At 32.4% G+C, this 26,901-nt stretch overlaps 1 protein-coding gene across 3 annotated transcripts in view; it reads left to right on the forward strand.

The window, feature by feature from the left end:
• LOC145327179 (ribosomal protein S6 kinase alpha-2-like) overlaps positions 1 to 26,901 on the forward strand; it is a 156,063-nt gene that overhangs the window by 108,574 nt on the left and 20,588 nt on the right. For all 3 annotated transcript variants that reach the window (XM_080170749.1, XM_080170750.1, XM_080170751.1), the window contains exons 15-19: positions 10,730 to 10,810; positions 11,886 to 11,982; positions 12,561 to 12,655; positions 18,720 to 18,777; positions 19,782 to 19,885. In XM_080170749.1, coding sequence (XP_080026875.1) covers positions 10,730 to 10,810; positions 11,886 to 11,982; positions 12,561 to 12,655; positions 18,720 to 18,777; positions 19,782 to 19,885 — 435 coding nt within the window. The remainder of the gene's footprint in view (positions 1 to 10,729; positions 10,811 to 11,885; positions 11,983 to 12,560; positions 12,656 to 18,719; positions 18,778 to 19,781; positions 19,886 to 26,901) is intronic.

Raw genomic sequence — 26,901 nt, forward strand, 5'->3', positions numbered from 1 at the left:
ATCATCATAGTATGAAAACAAGAGCATGATGAATGATATAAATACTTTTCAAATAACATAACAATTTTGTTTTTTTACACGTTAAGAAAAGACTTTTTAGAAGTGAAGCTATTTTATAACCATAAAGTGTATGTATGTCCTTTCGTTCCACTCACATTATACCTGACCTATACAAATAAACACTCAAATCATATTATTACTGTTATATTTTGTTTTTAAAAATCTATTTCTGATTTTTTTTGCTTACCTACCTTCTTACAAAATTGTTTAGTTTTATTTTTATCAAGACCAAAAACCAAAAGAGATTATTTAAATATTTAGATGTTACTTTTATATCATATGTTTCTTTTTAAAAGCAAAGCTTTTCTATGTATAATATTTAATTATGGTAGTTCCGTTCGTAAAGAACGGTTAGCTTTTTTAGTTAATTTAAAGATGTTGGAATTGTCCTATCGATTTCAAACTTTATTCCTATAACAGTTTGGTACTATTTAGAAAGCGTAGCAACTCTATACTTGTTACTAGAAAGTCTGTACGTCCGTTTATAATGTGTGTTGATTTAAAACGTTTTATTCCTAGGACCACAAGGTACAAAAAGCGAGGCATCATTGTAATCAAATCCTGAAAATGAAAGTATGTCCTTTTACTCTATTTAAGGAGTTTTGCAACAATTTGCAGCAAATAAATATTCTGACACTCTAAAAGAGTAAGTCTTCGCTCCTCTTCCCTTCTGATTTTAGAGCTTGCTCTAAAGGATGTTGTCATCCTTTTTTCTACTACAACCATAAAAATAAATAGATAGAAATAAAGAAATGTATGAAATAATAAATGAAATACAATATGAATAAAGTTTTAACAGTTATTTATCCTCTTGTATTATAGACAGCTTTTCACGGATATAAAAAATTTGAAAATTATAAGATTGAAACCAGTTTTGTTAGCCCCTACGTGCTGAAGTCCCAGGTTAAAAAGATCGACATGATTTATATTTAATATTCGTGGAAAATTGTCTGCAATACGATGCTATACATGTTTTTTTAGTATTCCTGAGAACTGGTTATAATCCAGCGGATATTAATCGGTTTCGAAGCCATTCTGGAAACAAAGATTACAAATGTGTAGTTTTATTTACAACCCATAAAACTGAAATTTGTTCATCAATTGCTCTATGCATAAAACTTGGATGTGCTGAATTTTAATTTCCAAATGTGTACGCAGTTCCCGCGGTGTTTCCTCATCCTATCTCAATATTTACTACTAGCTTAAAAAGCTTCAAACTTTCAAATTTTCAAAAAAAGGTGTATCAACTTTTTCACTTTTTATTTAAGATAGCTAGCCGGTTCTTTTAGTAAGTAGTAGATGTAAAATTTTTCATAGAATTCAGATATGCAATCGGTTTTTTTGTAGACCTCTTATTTTTAAAGTAATTTAAGTTTTTTTTTTTTTAAATTAAGTCGATTTTAAGGTACTAAAATGCAACAAAAAAAAGAAAGAAAATGGCCATTATGAACAAAAATAGTAAGATCTTTAATTTCACACCTTACTTTTTCAATTCTGTCAAGTAATTATTGAAAAAAACGATTTTTTTAAACCCATGATAATAAAAACTTTGAACTAAATTTTATCATTACCAAGGCATAAGAAATAGGCATTATATATACTGTTAGAATGAGAAAAATATTACAAATCCATTCTAAGCAAAATTGAAATAAAAAGTTTACAATATAGTTTATAAACTACAATAAAAGGAATTATATGAAAATATTATATTATATTATACAGGCAACCACCTTATTTTTTGAATTGAGAATAGAAATGGGAAGGGGGTAAAGAGGGGGTAACTAGGGGATGACGAAAGTGTTGCCTGTACAACAAAATACAATAGGCCATTTTTTCATTTTGTATTTTTTGACTTTTTTTCAATTTTGCTTACAATGGATTCGTAATATTTTTCTGATTCTAAAGGTATATATGAACCCATATTTTTTTTACCTGTGAAATGATAAAATTAAGTTCAAAGTTTTTATTCTCATGGGTTTAAAAAAATCAGTTTTTTCAATAATTACCGGACAAAATTCAAAAAGTAAGGTTTCAAATTAAAGATCTTACTATTTTTGTTCATAATGGCCATTTTTTTCCATTTTTTTGTTGCGTTTTAGTACCTTAAAATCGACTTAATTATCTTTAAAAAAACTTAAATTACTTAAAAAATAAGAGGTCTACAAAAAAACCGATTGCATATCTGAATTCTATGAAAAATTTTACATCTACTACTTACTAAAAGAACCGGCTAGCTATCTTAAATAAAAAGTGAAAAAGTTGATACACCTTCTTTAGATTTTTTTTTGAAGTTTGAAGCTTTTTAGCTAGTAGTAAATAGGATGAGGAAACACCGCGGAAACTGCGTACACATTTAGAAATTAAAATTCAGCACATTAAAACTTGTACTGGAATTTAGCAGGAAGGGAGGGAGGGGACATTTGAGATATTTATTACACAAGTTCTCAAAGACTTCTAATAACGCTTTCTTATTTATTTGCTTAACATTTTTGAGGACTTATATTGGTTTTTGATTGGTTGGCTCATTTAGTTGAGTGTCCAAACGTTTGAGCCACTAATTGTAATCTACAGAAAGGGTATTTTTGTGTATTAGCATTGAGGATGTACATCAATTTATCGGTTATTGTCTTATCCCTTTAGATACCCAAGAATTTAGATAATTTAAAAAATACCCCAAACTGGTAGAATTTCTTAGAATATGCATATATAGGAATCTTAAGGGATAAGATAATTAACATTGCTAGGTTAAAGCAAAAATCAGAGCTGGATCTTTAAATCATTTTAGTGGTGAGCCAGATCGGGATGAGCCGAATTTCAGCTTATCACAGCGAGGTATTTTATAAAATGCTGTGCTCTCATTGGTTAAAAGTTGGCTCACCCCGATCTGGCTCATTACTTAAATGATTTAAAGATCCAGCTCAGGAATTAATTAAAATACCCAACGAATGCATGAAGGGTACCAGTGTAATTTACAGTCCTAAGTCCTCTTCCGCCATGATAAAAAAAATTGAGTAAAATAATTTTACATTCATTGCTTTTAAATTTTACGAGCGGCATCGCCCCTAGCCTCTAGGGGCTTTGCCCCAAGAAGTAATTTAAAAAATCTTCATCATCTGCATCGTAAAAAAATAAGGATCTGCATCTTCATCATCTGCATCATCAAAAAGAAAATTGAGGTCCTGCATCTTCATCATCTGCATCATCAAAAAAAAAAAAAAAAATTGAGGACCTGCATCTTCATCATCTGCATCATCAAAAAAAAAAAAAATGAGGACCTGCATCTTCATCATCTGCATCATCAAAAAAAAATTTGAGGATCTGCATCTTCATGATCTCCATCATCAAAAAAAAGGGTTTTTTTTTTTATTTTTTGGGGGGTTGGGTGTGATCAGGGATCTTAAAGGATAAGGCAATGGCTGATATCCCCAATGATGATAAACAAAATTACTCCTTCTGTAGATTGAAATTACTTAATAAGCTAACCAATCAAAATTCTCTAAAGTCCCCACAGTTGTAAAGCCAACGAAAAGGAAAACGTTTTATTGAACTATGGGGACTATTATAATAAAAACCCAATTTTTATCTCTCTATCTGAAACAAAATTAATTTTTAAAAGAAATACATTTATTCTTTTGATGAAAACAAAAGATGAAAACAACTTATCAACTTTTCACAATCAAAATATTTTCAAAATTTGTATGGAAATGAATGATATCAAAAATATGTTATTTTCTTTTTATCTTTTCATTACAGCTATTGTTAACAGGGAGGAAGGGGGCATTGGGCTATTAATTACACTAGTCCCAAAAAAAAATTAATAACGTTTTCTTATTTGTTAAAATAATAGCTTTCTTTGGGGACTTTGATTGAATTTTGATTGGTTTGTTCATTATATTAAGTCCAAATGGATCAACCACTAATTGTAATCTGCAGAAAGGGTAATTTTGTGTATCATCATTGAGGATATACATCAATTTATATGCCAATGTGTTATCCCTTTAGATCCCTGGGTATTGTTAATGCTGGCAGATTAAAATAAATGTAATTAGATGAAATTATATTAGAAAATAATCCGTGTCTACATCAATTAGAGCAAAAATATTTTCAAATTGCTCCAAAATCAAATTAAACCAAAAATTCTGTAGCCAATCAAAATCATATAATAAAGTTTTAAAATGAACTAGAAACGAAAATGTAAAGAACAAAATTGGCAATGATTTAGAACATGCATTGGTTTATTAAAGGCGTCATTTAAGTCTAAAATACACAAAATGTAAATTTGTCTTTATTACCTTTAAAGAAAATTACATTTTAAGTAGCGAAGCTACTCCAAAATTCGATATGTCCGTCTGGCCTTCTTGAATGTTCACTATTTCTTTATCAATAGTCCTAATCTTCATTAACTTCCCACTTTTAATGGCGGATTTTTTCCCCTCTTACAGGGATTTAAAAAGATAATACAATGGCAGACAAATTGATGTACATTGTACATCCCCAATGATTATAAGCAAAATTATCCCTTCTGTAGTGGTTGAAACGTTTGCACACTTAATTTAATGAACAAACCAATCAAATTTCAATAAAAGTCCCCAAAGTTTTTATTACAATGGATAAGAAAACGTTGTTAAAAACCTTAGGGACTAGTGTAATAGACAGCCCAATGTCCCCTCCCTTCCTGATGCTCATATATAGAAGTATTATTTTTTCCAGTGGTTCTCTACTAATGACATTATTGTTTCTGTTATAATTATACTTTGCTTTCTCATAAAGCATGACAAGAATTTTTAGTAGCGAAGCTACTCTATAATTCACTTTGTCCGTCCGTCAGTCAGTCAGTCCGTCAGTCCGTCAGTCCGTAACGCTATGGGGGAAATGGGATTTACTCAGCTCCTATAAAAGATAGAATGCTGAAATTTTTTGACAACATTCCCATTATTAAGGAGCACAATTGACTATAAAACATCATTTGCGGTCGGACCGATTTTTAGCAGGTTTTAGGCTATTTTTATATTTTTCACATTTTTCTCCATATCTTCAGTGTTTATGGTCCGATTTTCAAAATTTTTTCAGTTACAGATATCAAAATTAAATTTCCTGTCGTTTAAAGAAACAATCATGAAGGCCAGACTGCCTTTTTAGCAGGTTTTAGGCTATTTTTATATTTTTCACATTTTTCTCCATATCTTCAGTGTATGGTCCGATTTTCAAAATTTTTTCAGTTATAAATATCAAAATTAAATTTCCCGTCTTTTAAAGAAGACAACCATGACGGCCAGACTGCCTTTTCAGCAGGTTTTAGGCTGTTTTTTTTTATATTTTTAACATTTTTCTCCATATCTTCAGCGTTTATAGTCCGATTTTCAAAATTTTTTCAGTTGTAGATATCAAAATTAAATTTCCCGTCTTTAAAGGAAATAACCAAGACGGCCAGACTGCCTTTTTGGCAGGTTTTAGGCTATTTATAAATATATTTAACACTTTTTTCCATATCTTCAGTGTATATGGTCCGATTTTCCAAATTTTTAAAGTTTTTAAGGATTTAAAAATTAAATTTTTTGTCGTTTCAAGAAAACAACCATGGCGGCCAGACTGCCTTTTATCAGGTTTTTGGCTATTTTTATATGTTTTACATATTTCCCAAGATCTTTGTTTATTTTGATCCAATTTTCAAACTTTTATGGGATATCAGTATCAAAATAATTTTTCTCATTGTTATGAGCATCTTTAATATAATTTACTTTGACCATCGTCATCATACAAAATAAAACAAGGTTTCATATTTATCTTATCCAATAAATCTATTCTTGATTTTAGTAAAAACCTTTTAAATCTACCGGTACGTATTCCCATCTACGATTTTTTGTGCTTCGCTACTTATGGATGTTGTCATCCTTGTTTTAATTATAATTCATATTCTGTTGATTACAATAGTATGATTAATTATATAAGGCCTTTCAAACAAACTAAAAAAAATATATAATAGTGGCAAAGCTAAACTATAATTTACTTTGGCTGTCAATACTAACATTATGGTGGAAGTATGATTTTCTCAACTGCTATTCAAGATAGATGTGTGGTTTTTTAGTGTGTAGATTTCCTATGAGCATCCAGTATGTAATTTACTTTGTTCTTCGGTCTGTCAGTTAAGCTACAAAAGACATTTAAAAATCTAAAAATACATGAGAAAGGTTTTGTGATTATTTTCTCCAACATATACAAATCGGTAAAAGCTTTTTTGAATATCCTTGTCCGTAGTCCTATCCATGATTTTTTGTGCTTCGCTACTTACGGATATTGTCATCCTTCTTGTTAACATTTAAATTCATCCCGTGGAAATGAGATTTGAGAGCTTTGTTTAATATAGGAGTTGAGAAATAAATAAGATATACACACTTACATGATTGAAATAAATTAGAATAAATGAGTATAAATCCCTGTATTACCAGGGAGGGAGATGACATTGGACTGTAAATTATACTGGTACTCAAAGGTTTTAACATAATTACTTATTCCATTGCAAAAAAGTCGATATTTGGTTTCAATAAATATTCATATATATAGCCTTTTTCAAACATTGTGATTTAAATGATAACATGGGAAAATTTTTCGATCGTGAGAACCTATTATTTAATAACTCATTCTTTGGCTCGTAAACTATACAACTATACAAGGTGGTAATTTTGTTAATTATGTTCTTCAACTTTCTTATCCCTTAAGTTCCCTGTGTTGTACTGCAGAGTTTAAAGGGATAAGACAATTGCCGCCAAATTAATGTACATCCCCAAAGATGATACACATAATTTCCTCTTCTGTAGATTACAATTATTGGTTAAAAAGTTTGGATACTCATCTTAATTAATCAACCAATCAATTTCAACAAAAGTGTCATAAGCCAACGAATAAAAAACTGTATTTTAAAACTTTGGGGACTAGTGTAATAAACAGCCCAATGTCCCCTCCCTCCCTGGTGATTTATTGAGTACGTGTAGGTTGTTTATGTAGATATTATGTGTGCATACCAAACTTTGGGGACTAGTGTAATAAACAGTCCAATGTCCCCTCCCTCCCTGGTGAGTACGTGTAGGTTGTTTACCTAGATATTGTGCATACCAAACTTTGGGGACTAGTGTGTCCCCTCCCTCCCTAGTGAGTATGTGTAGGTTGTTTATCTAGATATTGTGCATACCATACTTTGGGGACTAGTGTAATAACCAGTCCAATGTCCCCTCCCTCCCTGGTTTTTTAGTGAGTATGTGTAGGTTGTTTATCTAGATATTCTGCATACCAAACTTTGTGTAATAAACAGTCCAATGTCCCCTCCCTCCCTGGGTTTTTATTGAGTACGTGTAGGTTGTTTATCTAGATATTGTGCATACCAAACTTTGGGGACTAGTGTAATAAACAGCCCAATGTCCCCTTCCTCCCTGGTGTTTTATTGAGTACGTGTAGGTTGTTTATGTAGATATTCTGCATACCAAACTTAATTTACTCTTTCCATTAACCATCAACATATAATTAAACTGGGTGAGTGTATGTGTGTGTGTGTGTGTATGTGCAAGTGTGTGTGTGTTTGTAGGTGTGTGTGTGTGTGTGTGTGTGTGTCTGTGTGTGTAGGTGTGTGTGTGTGTGTGTGTGTGTATGTGTATGTGTATGTGTCTGTGTGTGTAGGTGTGAGTGTGTGTGGTTTATTTGAGATGTGGATGCACATGTGTGTTAGTGTGTTGTGTGGGATATTGCAAAATTTCACAGTTGCCAAATTTGCAAAAAATAGTTATGAAATTTATTGAAATATTATTGACTGTTTTCCACGGATATTAAAATAAGAAATATTAAGACAGGAGATGCCTAAAGCCTTGCCTAACAAAACTGGTATTAATTTCATGATTTTTGTTTCTATATTCGTGAAAAATCATCTGCTATACATGATTTTTCAGTAAGTCTTGAAGCCATACTAAAAAAAAATATTTTTATTCAGTTTTTTTCAAAAAACATTTGACGACCCTGATTTGGCTCATATCAGCGCAATCCTTTTTTTTACACAACACAAACTCTGATTTCATAGCACTAGCATAATCATTCATTCTTCATGCAAAAATGAATGAAAGAATAAATTTGGGGATGTACATTGATTTATTAGTCATTGTCTTATCCCTTTTCATAGCACTAGCATATTCATTCATTCTGGCAAAAATAATTGAATAAATGAATAGGCAATTGCAACCTAAGTTCATAGATTTTTTTGTGTGGGAACGTTATAAGCAGAACATTAATTTTTAAGTCTAAACAAAATTGTACATAGATTTATTGCGAAATTGCGGAAATACAGGATACAGTAAGGACATTCTTTCCTTTTTAGGATTTGATTAATGAGATCCTTTGCTAATAATATTGTACCTTGTTGCCATTGGAATCATTATTAGTTTTTGCCGAAAAAGTAATAAAGAATCCGAATGTTTTAAATGGACGAATAGACTTTCTGGTAACGATTAAATAATTGCTACGCTTCCCAAGTCGTATTTCTTAACTGCCATTATAATACATTATTCTATTTTTAGGCCTTATGATATTGTTTTGTTTATAGGCCGTATGATGAGTACAAGTGTGGTATTCGGCAACCGTGAGCCATGCCTATGGCACCCCTGACCGGGGTTCGGGGAAGGGCCAAAGGCCCTCCCCCGAGTCCTGGGGAAGGGGTCTGCCGACCCCCTCCCTATGCCTAGAATTAATGATTGAATCTGACAGCCTTATTATGGTTAAGCTGCATTGTTAATTCCCCCCACCCTTCCCAGGGATGGGGGATCATTATTGCCCAAACTGACTATTGTATATGTATTATATTGCTTTTATTTATGATTATTTATTCCTATCTGTGTAGCTATTGTTCACAGTTATGGAATCTCAACGACAAAGATTTTTTTATCCAATCTTGACAAGTGAGGTATTTTTGGAAAGAGGAATATATATAGAAAACGCCTATGAAAATTAGAAAATCCGCAGAAATCATATTTGCAAGTTATTTGCGAAAATCTGCAATGCTAATTTGCAAAATTAATTTCATGCCTTAAATGACTTATTTAGAAAAAATCTTTTTATGAAATGTGTTTATTTATAAGTTTAGAACATACTTAGGGCAAAAAAAATTTCTTTAGTGTTACTTTTTTCACCTTATATATGAAAAAAGCAGTTTCTCACATTTTATGATAAAAAAAAGGTATAGGAACAAAAAATATGATTTTTCTTGATGTAAACACAATAATTGGCATAAAATCTATCATCCTAAATGTAAAAATCAGATATAGAATCCTTTTTAGAGCTTATATAGTGCAAAAAGTAACCAAGACATTTTTACAAAGTATGAAAATCTGAAGAAAATAGTTCTTTTTGCTTTTGATATACATATCAGATAAATGTATATAAAATTAGTGATTAAAAACTATAAAACATGTTATAAGTTTTTTCAACACTGTCATTGATTAAATTGCACTTTTAGTTTTAAGAATTACCGAAGTAGTGCATAAAAACTCTTTTTATGATGTAATTAAACAAAATAAATGCCAAAAAACCAACTACAAAATGGTCTACTGCATTATAAAAAACGCCTAATTGTTGATTTGAATTTATTTTGTTTAATAACTTAATAAAAAGAGTTTTTATGTGCTACTTTGGTAATAAGTAAACCTAAAAGTGCATTTTAATCAATGATAGGATTGAAAAAGTTATAACTTGTTTTATAGTTTTTGATCACTAATTTTATATACATTTATCTGATATGTAATTAAAAATCAAAAAGAACTATTTTCTTCAGATTTTCATACTTTGCAAAAATGTCTTGGTTACTTTTTGCACTATTTTTGCTCTAAAAAGGATTCTATATCTGATTTTTACATTTAGGATGATAGATTTTATGCCAATCATTGTGTTTACATCAAGAAAAAACATATTTTTTTGTTCCTATACCTTTTTTATCATAAAATGTGAGAAACTGCTTTTTTCATATATAAGGTGAAAAAAGTAACACTAAAAAAATTTTTTTTGCCTTAATTATGTTCTAAACTTATAGATAAACACATTTCATAAAAAGATTTCTTTTTAAATAAGTCATTTAAGGCATGAATTTAATTTTGCAAATTAACATTGCAGATTTTTGCAAATAACTTGCAAATATGATTTCTGCGGATTTTCTAATTTTCATAGGCGTTTTCTATATATATTCCTCTTTCCAAAAATACCTCACTTGTCAAGATTGGATAAAAAAATCTTTGTCGTCGAGATTCTATAACTGTGTGTTTGTTGTATATAACTTTAGTAATCCTTAGACCTTCAATAAAGGAACAACTGAATAGATGCTGTTTGTTATTTAGTGATTGCTAGAGAAGCGTAGCTTCTCTATAGTATAGGTGTCCACGTCTGTTCACACTGCCGTAGTCATTTTGAACTCTGGTGTCTGCCATTTACCCTAGGCGGATACCACACAAGCTGAAGTATGAGAGAATTTGTCTGATTGGTTCGGGAACTTTTGTTAGTGTTTAAACTTGTCAACCTATAATATTATTCTGTTTATAGGCCGTATGATGAGTACAAGCTGAAGTATGAGAGAATTTGTCTAATTGGGTCAGGAACTTTTGTTAGTGTTTAAACTTGTCAACCTATAATATTATTCTGTTTATAGGCCGTATGATGAGTACAAGCTGAAGTATGAGAGAATTTGTCTGATTGGTTCGGGAACTTTTGGGAGTGTTCATTATATCAAGTAAGTTTCATATTTGTATTCTTTGTAAATCCTTTTATAATTGTATTAGGATCTGTGTCTGTGTATTTACCGAAGGATCTTGCTAACCGCTAAGCCGATATGATTCACCTTAATAATTTAGCTTCTCAAAGGTCCTGGGAAAGTTTATAACTATTTTGGGTGGTGTATCCGGCACCCCCCTGGCCACCCTCCTAAAAAAGGGGTGATTTTACTTTTTACAAAATAAAATTTAAATGCGGTAGGTCGAATTCAACCCTCCACCACCTCAAGTGCCTTGAGAGGTCTCTAGGCGCTGATAAATAAACTGAAGTAATACTTGTTTTTGGCTGATTTATTCCTAAATAAGACATTAAATAGTAAAATTTTGAGCACCATTGTGATACATTATTGTTTCAAAATGTAATTTTTGGAAAAATCTTTACAGAGAAAATGACAGATTAGATTTTTTAATTAAAATAAAGTTAGTCATCCTCCCGTTTCATAAATATATAGATATTCAAAATCACTGTTAGATTTCTGATTTTAACTCTCAAATGTTGTTTTGAAGTCAAACCACAAAAATCTGCATTCTGTCCTGCTATTTGCTCAAGAGTGTTCTTGCTTTGAAATGTACTAGTTAATACGCCCATAGCCTCAAGGGTTGATAGAGAAAGTTAGTAAAATAGCCTAAAACCACTGTCAAGATATTTATAAAGCTTACAACCATACGGGCCAGCAATTCCCAAGATCTTTAGCTTCAGACTTTTGATTACTTTTTATCATAGGATATTCGTTTATATTTTTTAGCCATTTATTTTTGTCAAAAAGTGCCGAATTTTTAAGGAGTTATGGGACAATGAGTTGTGTATTACACCAGTTCCAAAAATTATGTAATAATGTTTTCTTATTAGTTGGCTTAACATTGGGGACTTTTATTGAATTTTTTTTATTCATTTAGTTGATTGTCCAAACGTTTCTACCACTCAATATAATCTTAAGAAGTAGTAATATCGTTTATCATCATTCGGGAAGCACATTAATTTAACGGCTATTGTCTTATCCCGTTAGATCTCTGCAAATTTTACTTTTTTTTTAGAGACAAAGAGACAGGCGAGGTTGCAGCTGCCAAATACCTTCGACAGGAGAAAAGTCAGGTTCGACAAGAAGCGGCAATTCTTAGAAAGTTAATACAGGTAAATATTTGGAAGGGAGGGGACATTGGACTGTTTTTTACACTAGTTCTCAAAGTTTTATATTAACATTTTCTTTTTCGTTTGGACTATTAACTTTGGGGACCATTATAAAACTTAAATTGCTTGGTTCAACCACTAATTGTGATCTACATAACGGGTAATTTTGTTAATTTTCATTATGAAAATAAATCAATCTATCGGCCATTGTCTTATTCCTTTAGATCCCTGCAGTTTAATACATTGGATTTGAATATCCTAATACTAAAGTAACAGGATGTTTGTCTGTTTGTGTACCGAAGGATCTCGCTAACCGCTGAACCGATCGGGTTCTCCTTAACAGGGTAGCTTCTCATAGGTCCCAGGAAGGTTTATAACTATTTTCTTGGGTGGTGGAACACCCGCAACCCCCCCAAAAATGAAAAATACCCCCCCCACACAAAAAAATCTTTCTTTTTCTTTTAAAATCTAAAATAAGAAATTGGGTTATCAAATTCGACTTACCCCCTCCTCAAGTGCGCCTAGAGGCCTCTAGGGGCGTAGCCGCTAGTATAATATATTTTCCTTTATTATTATTTTAGTCTGCTATGATAGTCCAACTGATTGGGTTGTACGAGTCCACACTGAATTCAGTTCTAGTCACTGAGTTTCTTTCCGGTGGTGATCTGGTAACGAGGTAAATGTTTTTTTTTTTTTTTTTTTTTTTTTTTTTTTTTGGGGGGGGGGTCCCTCACAGTGCCTTGTTAAGCACAAAAACCTCTTGCTCCTTGTTTTTTTTCTCAATAAATTAAAAGTATAAGATAACTGTTGTTTTTGTGTATTTGTTATTTTTGATAAGATTAGGTTAGGTTATATTGGATAATAATTAGTATGGTTAGGTCAGCGCAGGTAATGCCCCGAAGTTTATAACCCTTCGCAATGACAAAACTCCCCCCTTATTTTTAATCTATTTATTTAAAAGCGGAGGGGTTAATGAATAATTCATTCGGTATACTTCGGCCAAATTTTTTTTAAATGTATCCCCATTTTACAGAGCTTAAAAATATGTATATGTAACAAAAATAAATAAACTGATGAATTGATACAAAAGGAATGTAAAGAACCTAGTAAAAGTAGCTGACTCTGACAAAAATTAGCCAATGAGAGGCCAGTATACACTGTAATTGACCAATGGTAAAATTTATAGTGGCCTCTCATTGGCCAATTTTTTTACGTCATAACCAGAGTCAGACTTTTTTACTAGGTTCAATGTAAATTAATGAATAAAGAAAAATGTAAATGAATCCTGCTTGTCTATTTAACAGTTTTAATCGTTTCATTTCTCAATGAATAGAAAAGAATTAATTTTAAATATTTAAAGCGAATAATAAGCTTTTCCAGTCTGGCTTCCAAACTGATTAATATCCGCTGGATTAGAATCATGTACCAGCATCGTATTACAGACAAATTTTCACGAAAATTAAAATAAAATCATAAAATTAGTACCAGTTTTCTTAGCTCGGGTCTTCGGCCACTTAAGGCTAACAAAACTAGTTTTATTCTTAGAATTTTTCATTTTAATATCCGCGGAAAGTTGACTATAATACGATGGGATAAATACCTATTATAACTTTCTTTTCATGTTATTTCCTATTGATTGGAAACTTTTATTAAAATTCCAAGAAAATTTTAAATTTCAAAAATTGTTTAGTTTTATAAAAGTTGAATTTTGCTTATAATTTTCATGTTATACAACTTCTAGTGGTTACGCCCCTAGAAGCCTAATAAGGCACTAATGGTGGGGGCAAGCAAGGAAATAGACCGGCCGCTCTTATTTTTAATTAGAAACTCTTTATAGTGCCTATAAAAAAAATGACGTCATATTGTAATAGTCCATTATTCCAATATGACGTAATTCGGAAAAGCTTCTATAATTTTCGTTTTAAAAAGTAAAAGTAATTTTTTGATATTGTATTTTTTAGGTAAGATTTTTAAGAGGATATGCCCTTCGCTAAATAGTTGTAAGCCTTCTCTGAAGCTTCACTGAAAAATAGAACCATATCGGTAAAGCTACAGACAAAAATGCTTTCTACTTTGAATTTTTTCTTTTGATTAAATCCCTTCCAGGTATTTTGAGGGGGGTAAAATGAGGTGTTTCAAACGTATGAGGGGGTAACCTAGTTTCAAAAATTTTTATGAGGGTTTTAAATGAGGGGTTCTATTGGTTAAGGGTTTTTAAGGGGGGTAAATACCCATTTACGCCCCTCATTTGACGTTTATTATCAACACCCCTAATATATGTAAGTCTGAGTAGAAACTCCCTTTCGGAAAAATATAATTTTCTTTTCATAACAATGATCAAATGAGAATCTACTCTAGGCTAGGGCGAATGTTCTAGTTGTCGGGGAGGGCAGGGAAATTTGGCTGTTTATAACACTAGTAGTAGTCACACTAGTTTTGTTATATCTGTTTTCTTATTCCTTGGATTAAAAACTTTGGAGACTTTTATTGAATTTGATTGGTTTATTCATCAAGTTGAGTGTCCAAACGTTTGATTCAATAATTGTAATCTACAGAAGGAGTAATTTCATGAATCATAGTTAGGGATTCCCGACAATTTACCGGCCAATGTCTTATCCCTTTAGATCTCTGCTGATTGTAAAAAACAAGAATAACCTTGAAAATGAACAAAATATTACCTTTCCTATATTTCTCTTTGTTTCTAAAATAACAGAGATGACAACATTCATAAAAACGAAGCTCCACTAATATTACGGATACCATGCTTTAATTATAGACAATTTTACAGAAATTACAAATACTTTAAAATATAAGAATCGATCTAGCAACAGATCTATAGTATAGATGTATAATAACAGATAACTACCTCCCTTCCTTTTTCAATGACCTTTTTTCTCCTACTTTGCTGTGTTAATAGCCCCTACATCATTGGTTGATGTTTAATTACTCAATTGAGAGACGGCACAAGGACATTATGATGGGGAGATACAGTTATTTAAACCCTTCTTCCTCAAGTGTTTAACTCTAATGATCTAGCACCCCTGTTACTGGGCAAATCTTGATGAAACATAGTTGAAGTATGTAGAATATGAAAATATTTAATCCCTAAAAATTGCATCAGTCTAACTTGAATAGGAGCCGAAAAATCACGTTTCCCCCATAGCGTTACTGACTGGCTGACTGGCGCACGGATAAACAAAGTGAATTATAAAAGCTTCGCTTAAAAAAATTGTGCTGCATGCATGTGGGGTACTAGTGAGAGTGTATTTTATTACATTTTGCACCAAAATTCTACTTGCAGATAAAATTGATATTTTTTGCACATGCCTCTTTCTTTTTTGTTTTAAAATAAACGAAACAGTAAACCAGTCGAATTTGTCATTGGGTATATTATTACTTGAATGTTAAATAAGATTTACACCAGGCTATAAAAACTGTTTTTAATTGTATTGATTTTATAATTTTGTTTCAATATTCGTGGAAAATTATCTGCTTTACGATGCTATACATGATTTCAGTATTGCTGAGAACCGATTCTAATCCAGCGGATATTAATCAATTTCAAAGCCATATGGAATATATATCTTTTATCTATTTACCCATAACCATAACCCTGGCATTTTTAAAAGCAAAGCTTTTTTATAATTAGGGTCGGTCCGTCCGTACGCCCGTAACGGATAGCTTTTTTTCGTCAATTTAGGCATGTTAGAATTGTCCTATCGATTTCAAACTTTGCATGGTGATTCCTTTAGTAGTAGCTACGATTTAGAAAGCGTAGCAGCTCTATAATCATTACCAGAATGTCCGTACGTCCATTTTAACATGTCGATTTTTTTACTTTTTTAACAACAAATGTGATCTAATAATCAGATTGATCTGATTTTTAGTATATTAATTTCTGGGACAACAAAGTATAATGTTATAAGCGAAGCAACTCTATAATCAATTTCTAAAAATTTAAGTATGTCCATAAACATTATCCTGTATCCAGCAGTTTTTCAACAAATTTACTTACAATTTTGGTTCGACTCTTATACATTTATATTCTGATTATTCAGTTCTGACACTATACAAGTGTTAATGTCCGTTTGTCCTACCGTTTCAGTGCTTCGCTTTTTATGGATGTTGTAATCCTTGTTTTCTATGCAAGGTAGTTGAATAAAAGTATTGCAATAATTCAAAATTATGCATACCAACAGTTGGTCTTAACTACATCTGGTAAAATATTCATGGAATTTTCTAGCATGGGTCTAAAGGAATAAATTGATGTACACCACCATTGATGATACATAATATTACCCCTACTGTAAAACGTTCGAAAAGTCATCTTAATGAAACAACCAAAGAAAATTCATTAAGAGTCCCCACAGTTGTTAAGCCAACAAATAAAAAAAGGTTATCATAACTTTGGGGACTAGTTTAGTTAACAGCCCATTGATTGTCCCCTTCCTTCCTGACAATTAATGGCAAGGACGTCCAAAAAGGGGTGGTAACTGTAAGGTTGTTTTCTTCAAGAATGGCTTATCGTTAAGAATCTTAATTGTAACATAAGTTAGTGGGGCAGACATATAGACAGACATACATACAGACAGATAGACAGACACGCAGACAGATAGACAGACATACAGACAGATAGACAGACATAGAGACTGAAAGACAGACATACAGACTTATAGACAGCCAGAAAGAAGGATAGACAGAAGGATAGACAGAAGGACAGACAGATAGACAGACACACAGACTGATATACAGATAGACTGACAGACACATAGACTGAAAGACAGACATACAGACTTATAGACAGACAGACAGAAGGATAGACAGAAGGACAGACAGATAGACAGACACACAGACTGATATACAGATAGACAGACAGACACATAGACTGAAAGACAGACATACAGACTTATAGACAGACAGACAGAAGGATAAACAGAAGGACAGACAGATAGACAGACACACAGACTGATATACAGACAGACAGATAGACAGACACACAGACTGATATACAGATAGACAGACAGACACATGGACTGAAAGACAGACAGACAGATAGACAGACACATAGACTGAAAGACAGACAGACAGATAGACAGACACACAGACTAATATACAGATAGACAGACAGACACATAGACTGAAAGACAGACATACAGACTTATAGACAGACAGACAGAAGGATAGACAGAAGGATAAACAGAAGGACAGACAGATAGACAGACACACAGACTGATATACAGACAGACATATAGACAGACACACATACTGATATACAGATAGACAGACAGACACATGGACTGAAAGACAGACAGACAGATAGACAGACACACAGACTGATATACAGATAGACGGACAGAAATAGAGACTGAAAGACAGACATACAGACTTATAGACAGACAGAAAGAAGGATAGACAGAAGGACAGACAGATCGACAGACACACAGACTGATATACAGATAGACAGACAGACACATAGACTGAAAGACAGACATACAGACTTATAGACAGACAGACAGACAGAAGGATAGACAGAAGGACAGACAGATAGACAGACACATGGGCTGATATACTGATAGACAGACATATTGACAGACATATATGTAGACTAATAAACAGACATACAGACAGATAGACATACATACATACTTATAGACAGAAGAATTGACAGACATATAGACTGATAAACAGACAAGGACAGACAGACATCATGTTACGTACCAATAAAAATATTATACTGTAGAAGTTATGATTTAAACTATACATATATATTACGTTGTAACATGGCATCCAATTAAGATTAAAGTATTAGACTTTTAATTCCAGCCCAACTATTTCAAATAGATAACAATTACACAAATTAATAAGTATATTGTGCTTCAGGGAGGAAGGGGAAATTGAAATGTTTGTTACACTAGTGCCCAAAGTTTTATAGTAACGTTTTCTTATTTGTTGGCTCAACAACCTTGAATTTTGATCGGTTGGTTCATTTAGTTAAGTGTCCAAACGTTTCAACCACTATTTGTAATCTACAGGGGATTCATCGAGGATGTATATTAATTTATCGGCCATTGATTTCATTTATTAGTCTATGAAAGGTTTATAACTATTTTGAGGGAGTGTGCCTTGACCCTCCATAGAGAAACCGCTTCTGTATCCAAATTTTTTAACGTTTTACTTATAAAAACTAAAAGTAAAAGTAAAATGTTGAAAATGTGATGGATGGAAGGGATGGAATACATAGATGTCCAATGGTGGGTGTTTCTTACTACGAGATCTTTTACGAATTGTACTGTCACCAGACAACCGTCCCAATACAGATTGTTTAATGAGGAAACGCAGATAGGTAACTATCGTATATTATATACAACGGATGCCGCGTTTTGAAAGGAGGTTTTTTGGGAAAGGTCGTCGTAGTTGCCTTTCTTGTCTTTGTTATGAAAAATAAAAGTTAGTCCTAAAATTTGGTTATCCTAGCTTTAAAATTGGCCGCTCTACAGCTGTTTTAATATTTAGCAGCTGGCCGCTAAAAAGCAGCTAAGGAGCGGTCTGACTGCTATGACTAGAAAAAGTAATTTTCTCTAAAAATACACATGGACCACCAGAAAAAAATTTAACGTCTCTATCTGTAACAGGAGCCGCCCCCGATCTATTAAGGTTGGAATTGGGGCCCGATCTGTAAGAGTTAAAAATTCATATTTCTTGGCGAAGAAAATTTTAAATTAATATTTTCATATTTTTAGGACTGCAAGTGATGATTTTACTCTGACTGAAAGAAAATGCCAAATATTTATTAGACAGGTAAAAAGAATTAATTAGATTAGAACCAATCTTTTTTATGCTAATATCTGCGGAAAGCTGTCTACAATTCGATGTGATAAGTGACTATTACCAGTTTTCTTGATAATACAATCCCTAATACAAAAAAAATGTAGAAAGTAAATAGTTCTATTTAAATTAGTTTATTAGGTACTAGCAGCTACGCCCTTAGAGGCCTTTAGGGGCACTTGTGGAAGGGGGAGTCGAAGATAATAGTTATAAACCTTCTCGGGACCTATGAGAAGCTACCCTGTTAAGGAGAACCCGATCGGTTCAGTGGTTAGCGAGATCTTCGGAACAAACAAACAAACAGGCATACATCGTTCTACTTTGTATTACAGATTTATTATTGGGCGTCTTTTGTTCCATTAGGTTTTGTGTGCGTCATATTAGTTTTTTTCATTTAGGACTTTTGTTAAATTAGGTCTTATGTTGTATTAGATTTTAGCAGCCAAAAGAAGGCGGTGCTACAAATCCAAAGAGAAAAGACTAAGAAATCTTTTAAATTATAAAAAAAGAAAATCAAGAACTAAATGTTATAAAAAGACAAAATATTGTTTTTCTTCTGAAACGTAAATTTCTAAAAACTGTAAACACGATTACTACAATCAAAGATATCAATAGTTTATTTTTTATTTTTCTTCTCAAATAAGATTGATTCTCTCGAAGTTTTCTATTTTGATTTTAATATAATTTTTTTGAAAGAATATTACTGAAGTAGTTAGATGTATGTCTGTACAATATATGTATGAACGGGTGTATATAGGGCCGTTTTTTACTCTAGTCTCCAAAATTTTAAAACATCATTTTTTTTCGTTGGCTCATCAAATTTTGGGACTTTATTGAATTTGGATTGTTTGGTTTATTAAGTTGAGTGTCCAAACTTTTTGGTAACTTTGTGCATACTCATTGGGGAGGTACATTAATTTATCATTCATTGCCTTATCCCTTTAGATCCCTGTGTTTTAATTATATCTATTTTAAAGGTTGTACGAGGTGTACAATTCATCCACAGTAAGAAGATCATCCACCTAGACCTGAAACCTTTCAATATCATGTTCGCTAATCCAAACGATGATTACAATTTGAGGCAGGACATCAATGTTATTTTCAATCGAATGTTTTAATTCATACTAGCGGATACGCCCCTAGAGGCATCTAGCTTTTGTTTTAATCAGTTGTTTACCAAAATATTTTCTCGGCCGCTTGATGGGATTAGTTATGTTTGTTTGCAATTTCTCTTGAAAGGGTAGTAATACCTTACCCCAAAATATTTGTAAACCTTCCCGGGAACCGCCGCTCCCGCCGAAGATTGATGTTACCCGCCAAATTAGACAGCTCTCAATCATCTGAGATAAACAAGTATCAAATGAAAGTATAAGGGAATTTTTATGGTTCCGCCGCCGTTTCTTCACAGTTCCATATTGTACCTTTTTAAAGCAACTGCCATGTCGAATCTAAGAGCTGTAATTCTTTATTTAAATGAGTTCATTTAATTTTTGTTTTTAAAAAGTGCAACTTCCGCCCGCTCCCCTAGATCTAATAACGCACAGGGAAAGGTTAACTGAAGAAAGAAAAAAGTGAAATAATTTTTTTGCGCATTTATGAGCACTGCGATATAACTGTGAATTATTTAGTAATGGCTATTAGAGATTATTTGTAGGACTTCTTTTGTCGGTTAAATTTTGTGCGGGCATAATCTTTACGTTCCACAATTTGACTGTCAGCTGTTTTTAGAGAAAATCGTCACTAGGAACATTTAATCGTGAACTGCACTAGATCCGCAAGATGTAAGCAGTAACTAACAAACCACACATTACATATTTACATACCTTTATTTTGCCATTCCAACAACACAACAAAAAATAAAATTATTATTTTAGTAGCGCTACTCTATTATGAATAAAGTTTCCGTTCATCCATTACTAGCCTTGCACCTGTCTGCTAAGGTTAATTAATCCTTATAATAAAGTAACAGAATGTTTGTTTGTCTGTATGTTTGTAGTAAAGGATCTCGCTAACTGCTGAACCGATCGGGATCTCCTTAACAGGGTAGCTTCTCATAGGTCCCGGGAAGGTTTATAACTATTTTCTTGGGGGGTGGGATACCCCCAACCCCCCAAAATAATTAAAAATCCCCCCCCGAAAAAAAAAATTTTTGAAAAAAAAATTTCGTCACCCCCAAAAAATTAGTTTTTACTTTTCCTGTTAAAATCTAAAATAAGAAATTGGGTTATTAAATTCGACTCTCTCCTCCACAAGTGCCCTAGAGGCCTCTAGGGGCGTAGCCGCTAGTAACATATGTTACATCTTGCTTGTTCAAGAAGTACACTGCTCGTGAAGCTTTCACACACGCTTAAATCGTACAAACCAAGGATCGGAGGGTTAAGACAATGGTCCATAAATTGATCCTATCAACAATATTACCGCTGAGTTGCATTTTATAGAGAACATAAAAACCTTTTGGATGATTTATCAGAGCTGGATCTTTAAATCATATAAGTGGTGAGCCAGATCGGGGTGAGCCGAATTTTAGCCAATCACAGCGCGGCATTTCATAAAATGCTGTGCTCTCATGGTGGAAAGTTGGCTCACCCCGATCTGGCTCACCACTAAAATGATTTAAAGATCCAGCTCAGGTGATAATTATACATACCTGACTCAAATGTATGCACACTGACATTCTCAGGGAGTGAGGGGACATTGAGCTGTTTATTACACTTGTCCTCAAAGTTTCTTATTCAATGGCTAAATAACTTTGAGGACTTTGAATGAATTTGATTGTTTAGGTCATTAAGTTGCGAGTCCAAAAGTTCCAACCACTAAGTGAAATCTACATAAGGAGTAATTTGTATATTTCATTGGGGATGTATATTAAGAGATATAAGTTTTCCGGAATTTTAATGTAGGGAGTAGATTTGAAATCTGCATCAAATTTTAAGGATTTTTTTTATAAAATTCGTTTTTTGTAAAATTCTTTATCTAAAAGCGAAAATACATTTTAAGTTAATTAATTTTGACCAATAGGATAGGTGGATTTTAAACCACCTGCGCTCTAATTGGTTGAATGATGTACGCCATCCAATCAGAGCGCAGATTTTTTAAATCCACCAATCACAGATGCCAAAATTAATTAACTTAATTTGTATTTCCGCTTTTAGATAAAGAATTATACAAAAAACGAATTTTATAAAAAATCCTTAAAATTTGATGCAGATTTCAAATCTACTCCCTACATTACAATTCCGGAAAACTTATATCTCTTAATGTATATTAGTTTACCTTTCTCTCCCTGGACATTCTTTACAAATATATATCTGCATTATGACAAAAGATAAAAACAATGTTAACTATGGGTGTATCAAGGTGTATTAGTCAGGGATCTAAAGGGATAAGACAATGGCCGATAAATTGATCCCCAAATTTAATAAATTTAATTACCCCTTCTGTAGATAACAATTAGGGGTTGAAACCTATAGACATTCAATTTAATGTTCCAACCAATCAAAAATCATTAAAAGTCCCCAAAGTTTTTGAGCCAAAGAATAAGAAAATATTATCATAAAACTTTGGGGACTTGGGTAATAAGCAGTCCATTGTCCCCTTTCTCTCTCTGATGAGCGTATCAGGGTGTATTTGTCAGGGAGGAAGGGAATTACACAAAATATTTATATGAATCTTATCCTACTATTAAGAACTCAATTAGTGTACTTTGGACTCTAACAGTAAAGTAATTTTTTATACTTTATAGAGAAACTTAGCGGCTTCGCCCCTAGCCTCTAGGGGCTCTGTATTTCAAAAGCTAGGAAATGGCAAAAATGGCCTAAAACTATCCCAAGACAAAAAATCCGGAAATAAAATAGCCTAAAACCATCCTGGGACATATTTGAAGATTCCTTTAAAAGGAGAACTAAATCGGTTCAGCGATTAGTGAGATCCTTCGTTACAGAGAAAATAAAGCTTATTACTTTATATAATAGGAACTTTATAGAGAAAATGTTTCTATTTTCCACAATTAAAAACAATTTTTAGATTACTTGTCCGTAGGTGTGTGTGTGTTTTAGTTTTGTAAGTTTGTCAGGTAACCTTGAGAGATTAGCGCATCAAACAAATATTATTTATTAAGATCAATCCGAGATAGAGAAAATAATGGGCTGTTTATTACACTAGTCTTCATAGTATTGTAATAATGTTTTCTAGTGGTTAAAACTCTTGAACACTCAACTGAATGAGCCAACCAATCAAAAATCTCTCAAGTCCAAAAAGTTGTCAAGGTAACAAATAAGGAAACTCTATTACAAAACTTTGGGGACTAGTAAAAAAATAGCCCATTGTCCCATCTTTCATTGATTTTTTTATGAGCAAAGATTTTTATGCAAGGGATGTTTTCGGTAATTGAATAGTTGAGTTACAAAAATAAGTATTTACATCATTTACAATAGAGTATATTAGATTAAATGTCTTTTTTAATGAAAAAAATGAAGATGTAAAAAAAACTAAAAAATAAGGTTTAGAATCGAGCAAAAACATGCAAATAGAAAAATAAACATAACACTTTATATAAGACCTAAAATTTCCATGGAGGATGCTGTACGTATTGGTGCAAAAAATGGGGACAATTTTTAAATTGATTTGACGGGGCTGTTTATTTACATCACAAGTGAGGGGAAAGAAAAGGGAAAAAGGAAAGAAACCCCCTAGAAAAGAGATGGGGGTATGACGTCACACGCCAAAACAATTTGAAATTTGTCCCCATTTTTTGCACCAATACGTATAGCATTCCATGGAGAAATTTCAAATATTTTTAACAGATAAGTTCCTACTGCATTATTTTCATGGTGATATACATAAAAAAACGGATATACATCCTGATGCACTAATACAATTTGCTTATCTAGTAATTATTTATCAGAAAAATAATCAGAACTTTTATGTTATCAAGTATTCATTTGTCTACATATATGCTGTTTCTAACGTCAATACATATATAACGGTACTTAAACAGCAAGAATTGATTTGATTTCTTAGTATCAAATTTTTTTATCCTTATAAAAACAACTTGGTACTGAAGGATCTCTCTAACTGCTGAACCGATATGGTTCTCCTCTACAATGTAGTTTATAATAGGTCCTGGGAAGGTTTATTAATATTTGGGGGAGGGTACAACCTCCCTTCCAAGAGAAATTGTCAAAAAATACAAAAGAATATATTGAAAGGGCCGCTAGAGTTCGCCTGCGTAGAAACATGAATAAAACAGCTGGTCTTAACATTTAATACAATGATGTTTTTTAATCATTTTCATTTCCTGTTGGATTAAACATTTTGCATATAAAATGCTTAAATTACTTTTAGATTGATACTACATGCCAAAAGCTACATAGTTTTATAAAAAACACACTTTATTGATTTTGTTAGATGGTTATTGTTTCACTACTAATGCACATTAATGTTCTTGCAAGTGATACACCACTATGAAAAGACTATTGAACTATGTAATTTCTTTTTTCTCTGTGGTACATATGGATATTAATGTTCTTGCAAGTGATACAACACTATGAAAAGACTATTGAACTATGTAATTTCTTTTTTCTCTGTAGTACATATGGATATTAATGTTCTTGCAAGTGATACACCACTATAAAAAGACTATTGGACCATGTAATTTCTTTTTTCTCTGTAGTACATATGGATACTATTGTTCTTGCAAGTGATACACCACTATGAAAAGACTATTGGACCATGTAATTTCTTTTTTCTCTGTAGTACATATGGATATTATTGTTCTTGCAAGTGATACAACACTTTGAAAAGACTATTGGACCATGTAATTTCTTTTTTCTCTGTAGTACATATGGATATTATTGTTCTTGCAAGTGATACAACACTTTGAAAAGACTATTGGACCATGTAATTTCTTTTTTCTCTGTAGTACATATGGATATTATTGTTCTTGCAAGTGATACAACACTTTGAAAAGACTATTGGACCATGTAATTTCTTTTTTCTCTGTAGTACATATGGATATTATTGTTCTTGCAAGTGATACAACACTTTGAAAAGACTATTGGACCATGTAATTTCTTTTTTCTCTGTAGTACATATGGATATTATTGTTCTTGCAAGTGATACACCCCTATGAAAAGACTATTGGACCATGTAATTTCTTTTTTCTCTGTGGTACATATGGATATTATTGTTCTTGCAAGTGATACACCACTATGAAAAGACTATTGGACCATGTAATTTATTCTTTCTCTGTGGTACATATGGATATTATTGTTCTTGCAAGTGATACAACACTATGAAAAGACTATTGGACCATGTAATTTCTTTTTTCTCTGTAGTACATATGGATATTATTGTTCTTGCAAGTGATACACTACTATGAAAAGACTATTGAACCATGTAATTTCTTTTTCTTGGGACTAACACCTTGGAAAGTTTTTTCTTCCTACCAAGTTTACAGAATTTATCTACTTCATTAGGCACACAGACACAGACACATGCATACACACACACACTCACTCACTCATACTCATACACACACACACACACACACACACACACACACAAACAAACATACAAAAACATACACACAAATATTCACAAACATACACACGTACACAATAGGGATATAAAGGGATAAGACAATGGCCGATCAATTGATCAACATTCCCACCAGATTTTTTTTACACAAGATTACCCCTCCTAAAGATTACTGATTGTGGTTAAAACTTATTTAACCAACCAATCAAAATTCAATAAGTTGTTAAGCCAACGAATTTGAAAACGACGTTATTATAATACTACATAATTTCATAAACAGTCCATTGCCCCCTTTCTTTTTTTGCATTTCATTCGTATGCAATTAGCTATCTATAACACAAAGTAGAACGATGTCTGTCTATTTGTTTGTCTGTCTGTCTGTTTGTTTGTAGCGAAGGATCTCGCTAACCGCTGAACTGATCGGGTTCTCCTTTACAGGGTGGCTTCTCATAGGTCCCGGGAAGGTTTAAAACTATTTTCGTGGGGGGTGGGACACCCCCAACCCCCTTAAAAATGAAAAATACCCCCCTTAAAAAATGAAAAATACCCCCCCCAAAAAAAAATAAACCCCCCCCCAACAAATTTTGTTTTACATTTTTTTTAAAAATCTAAAATACGAAAATTTGGTTCTATTAAACCTCTTGGGGCCCAAGCCCCTAGAGGCTATGGGCGAAGCCGCTAGTAAATTATATTATCTATAACAATTAAATTAAAAGTGGCCATTGTTTTATAACATAACGATAATATTACTGGTTTTTTATGTAATACATTTTTTAGACAAAGTTTTAGATAGCCACTTAAGGTTTCTGATTCCTAGAATTAGGGCTCCTTGAAAGGGTCTAAACCTAAGATTAATGTTTCGTCGGCTAAACATATAAAGTATTTTATAGAATACATGTATCTCATTTAACTAGACTCTGGCAGGCAGGGAGGGGACATTGGTTTGTTTATTAAACTAGTTCCCAAAGTTTTATTAAAATCTCTCTTATTTGTTGGCTTAAAAACTTTGGGGACTTTTGTTGAATTTTCCTAGTTTGGTTCACTTAGTTGAGTGTCAAAACGTTTCAACAACTAATTGTAAAATACAGAAGAGTTAATTGGGGATGTACATCAATTTATCGGCCATTGTCTTATCAGTCTAGATCTCTTTGTAATTAGACTATCTACTTGAAAGTTTATAAAGTTTGGTTGCTTCATTAGAATATGTCATACCTAATATCTTAATATCATTCATATAATGTGGCTTCGTCCCTAGCCTCTTTCAGATAAGGTTTCATTTTATTGAATTCCTTCCCAGATTTCTAAAAGGATAAGACAATGGCCGATAAATTGAGGTACATCCCTAATGATGATACACAAAATTACCCCTGCTATGGATTGCAATTAGTAGTTTGAACACTCAACTAAATGAACCAACCAGTCAAATTCAATAAAAGCCTCTAAGGTTATTAAGTCAACGCATAAGAAAACGTTATAATAAGACTTTGGAGACTAGTGTAATAACATTTAAATGTCACCTCCTTCTTTCCTGTAGTGCATGATTAGATATCTTTATTATTA

This window comes from Acartia tonsa, chromosome 8 (assembly GCF_053477335.1).
Source record: "Acartia tonsa isolate MP-2025a chromosome 8, ASM5347733v1, whole genome shotgun sequence".
In the NCBI taxonomy this organism is placed as follows: Eukaryota; Metazoa; Arthropoda; class Copepoda; order Calanoida; family Acartiidae; genus Acartia; species Acartia tonsa.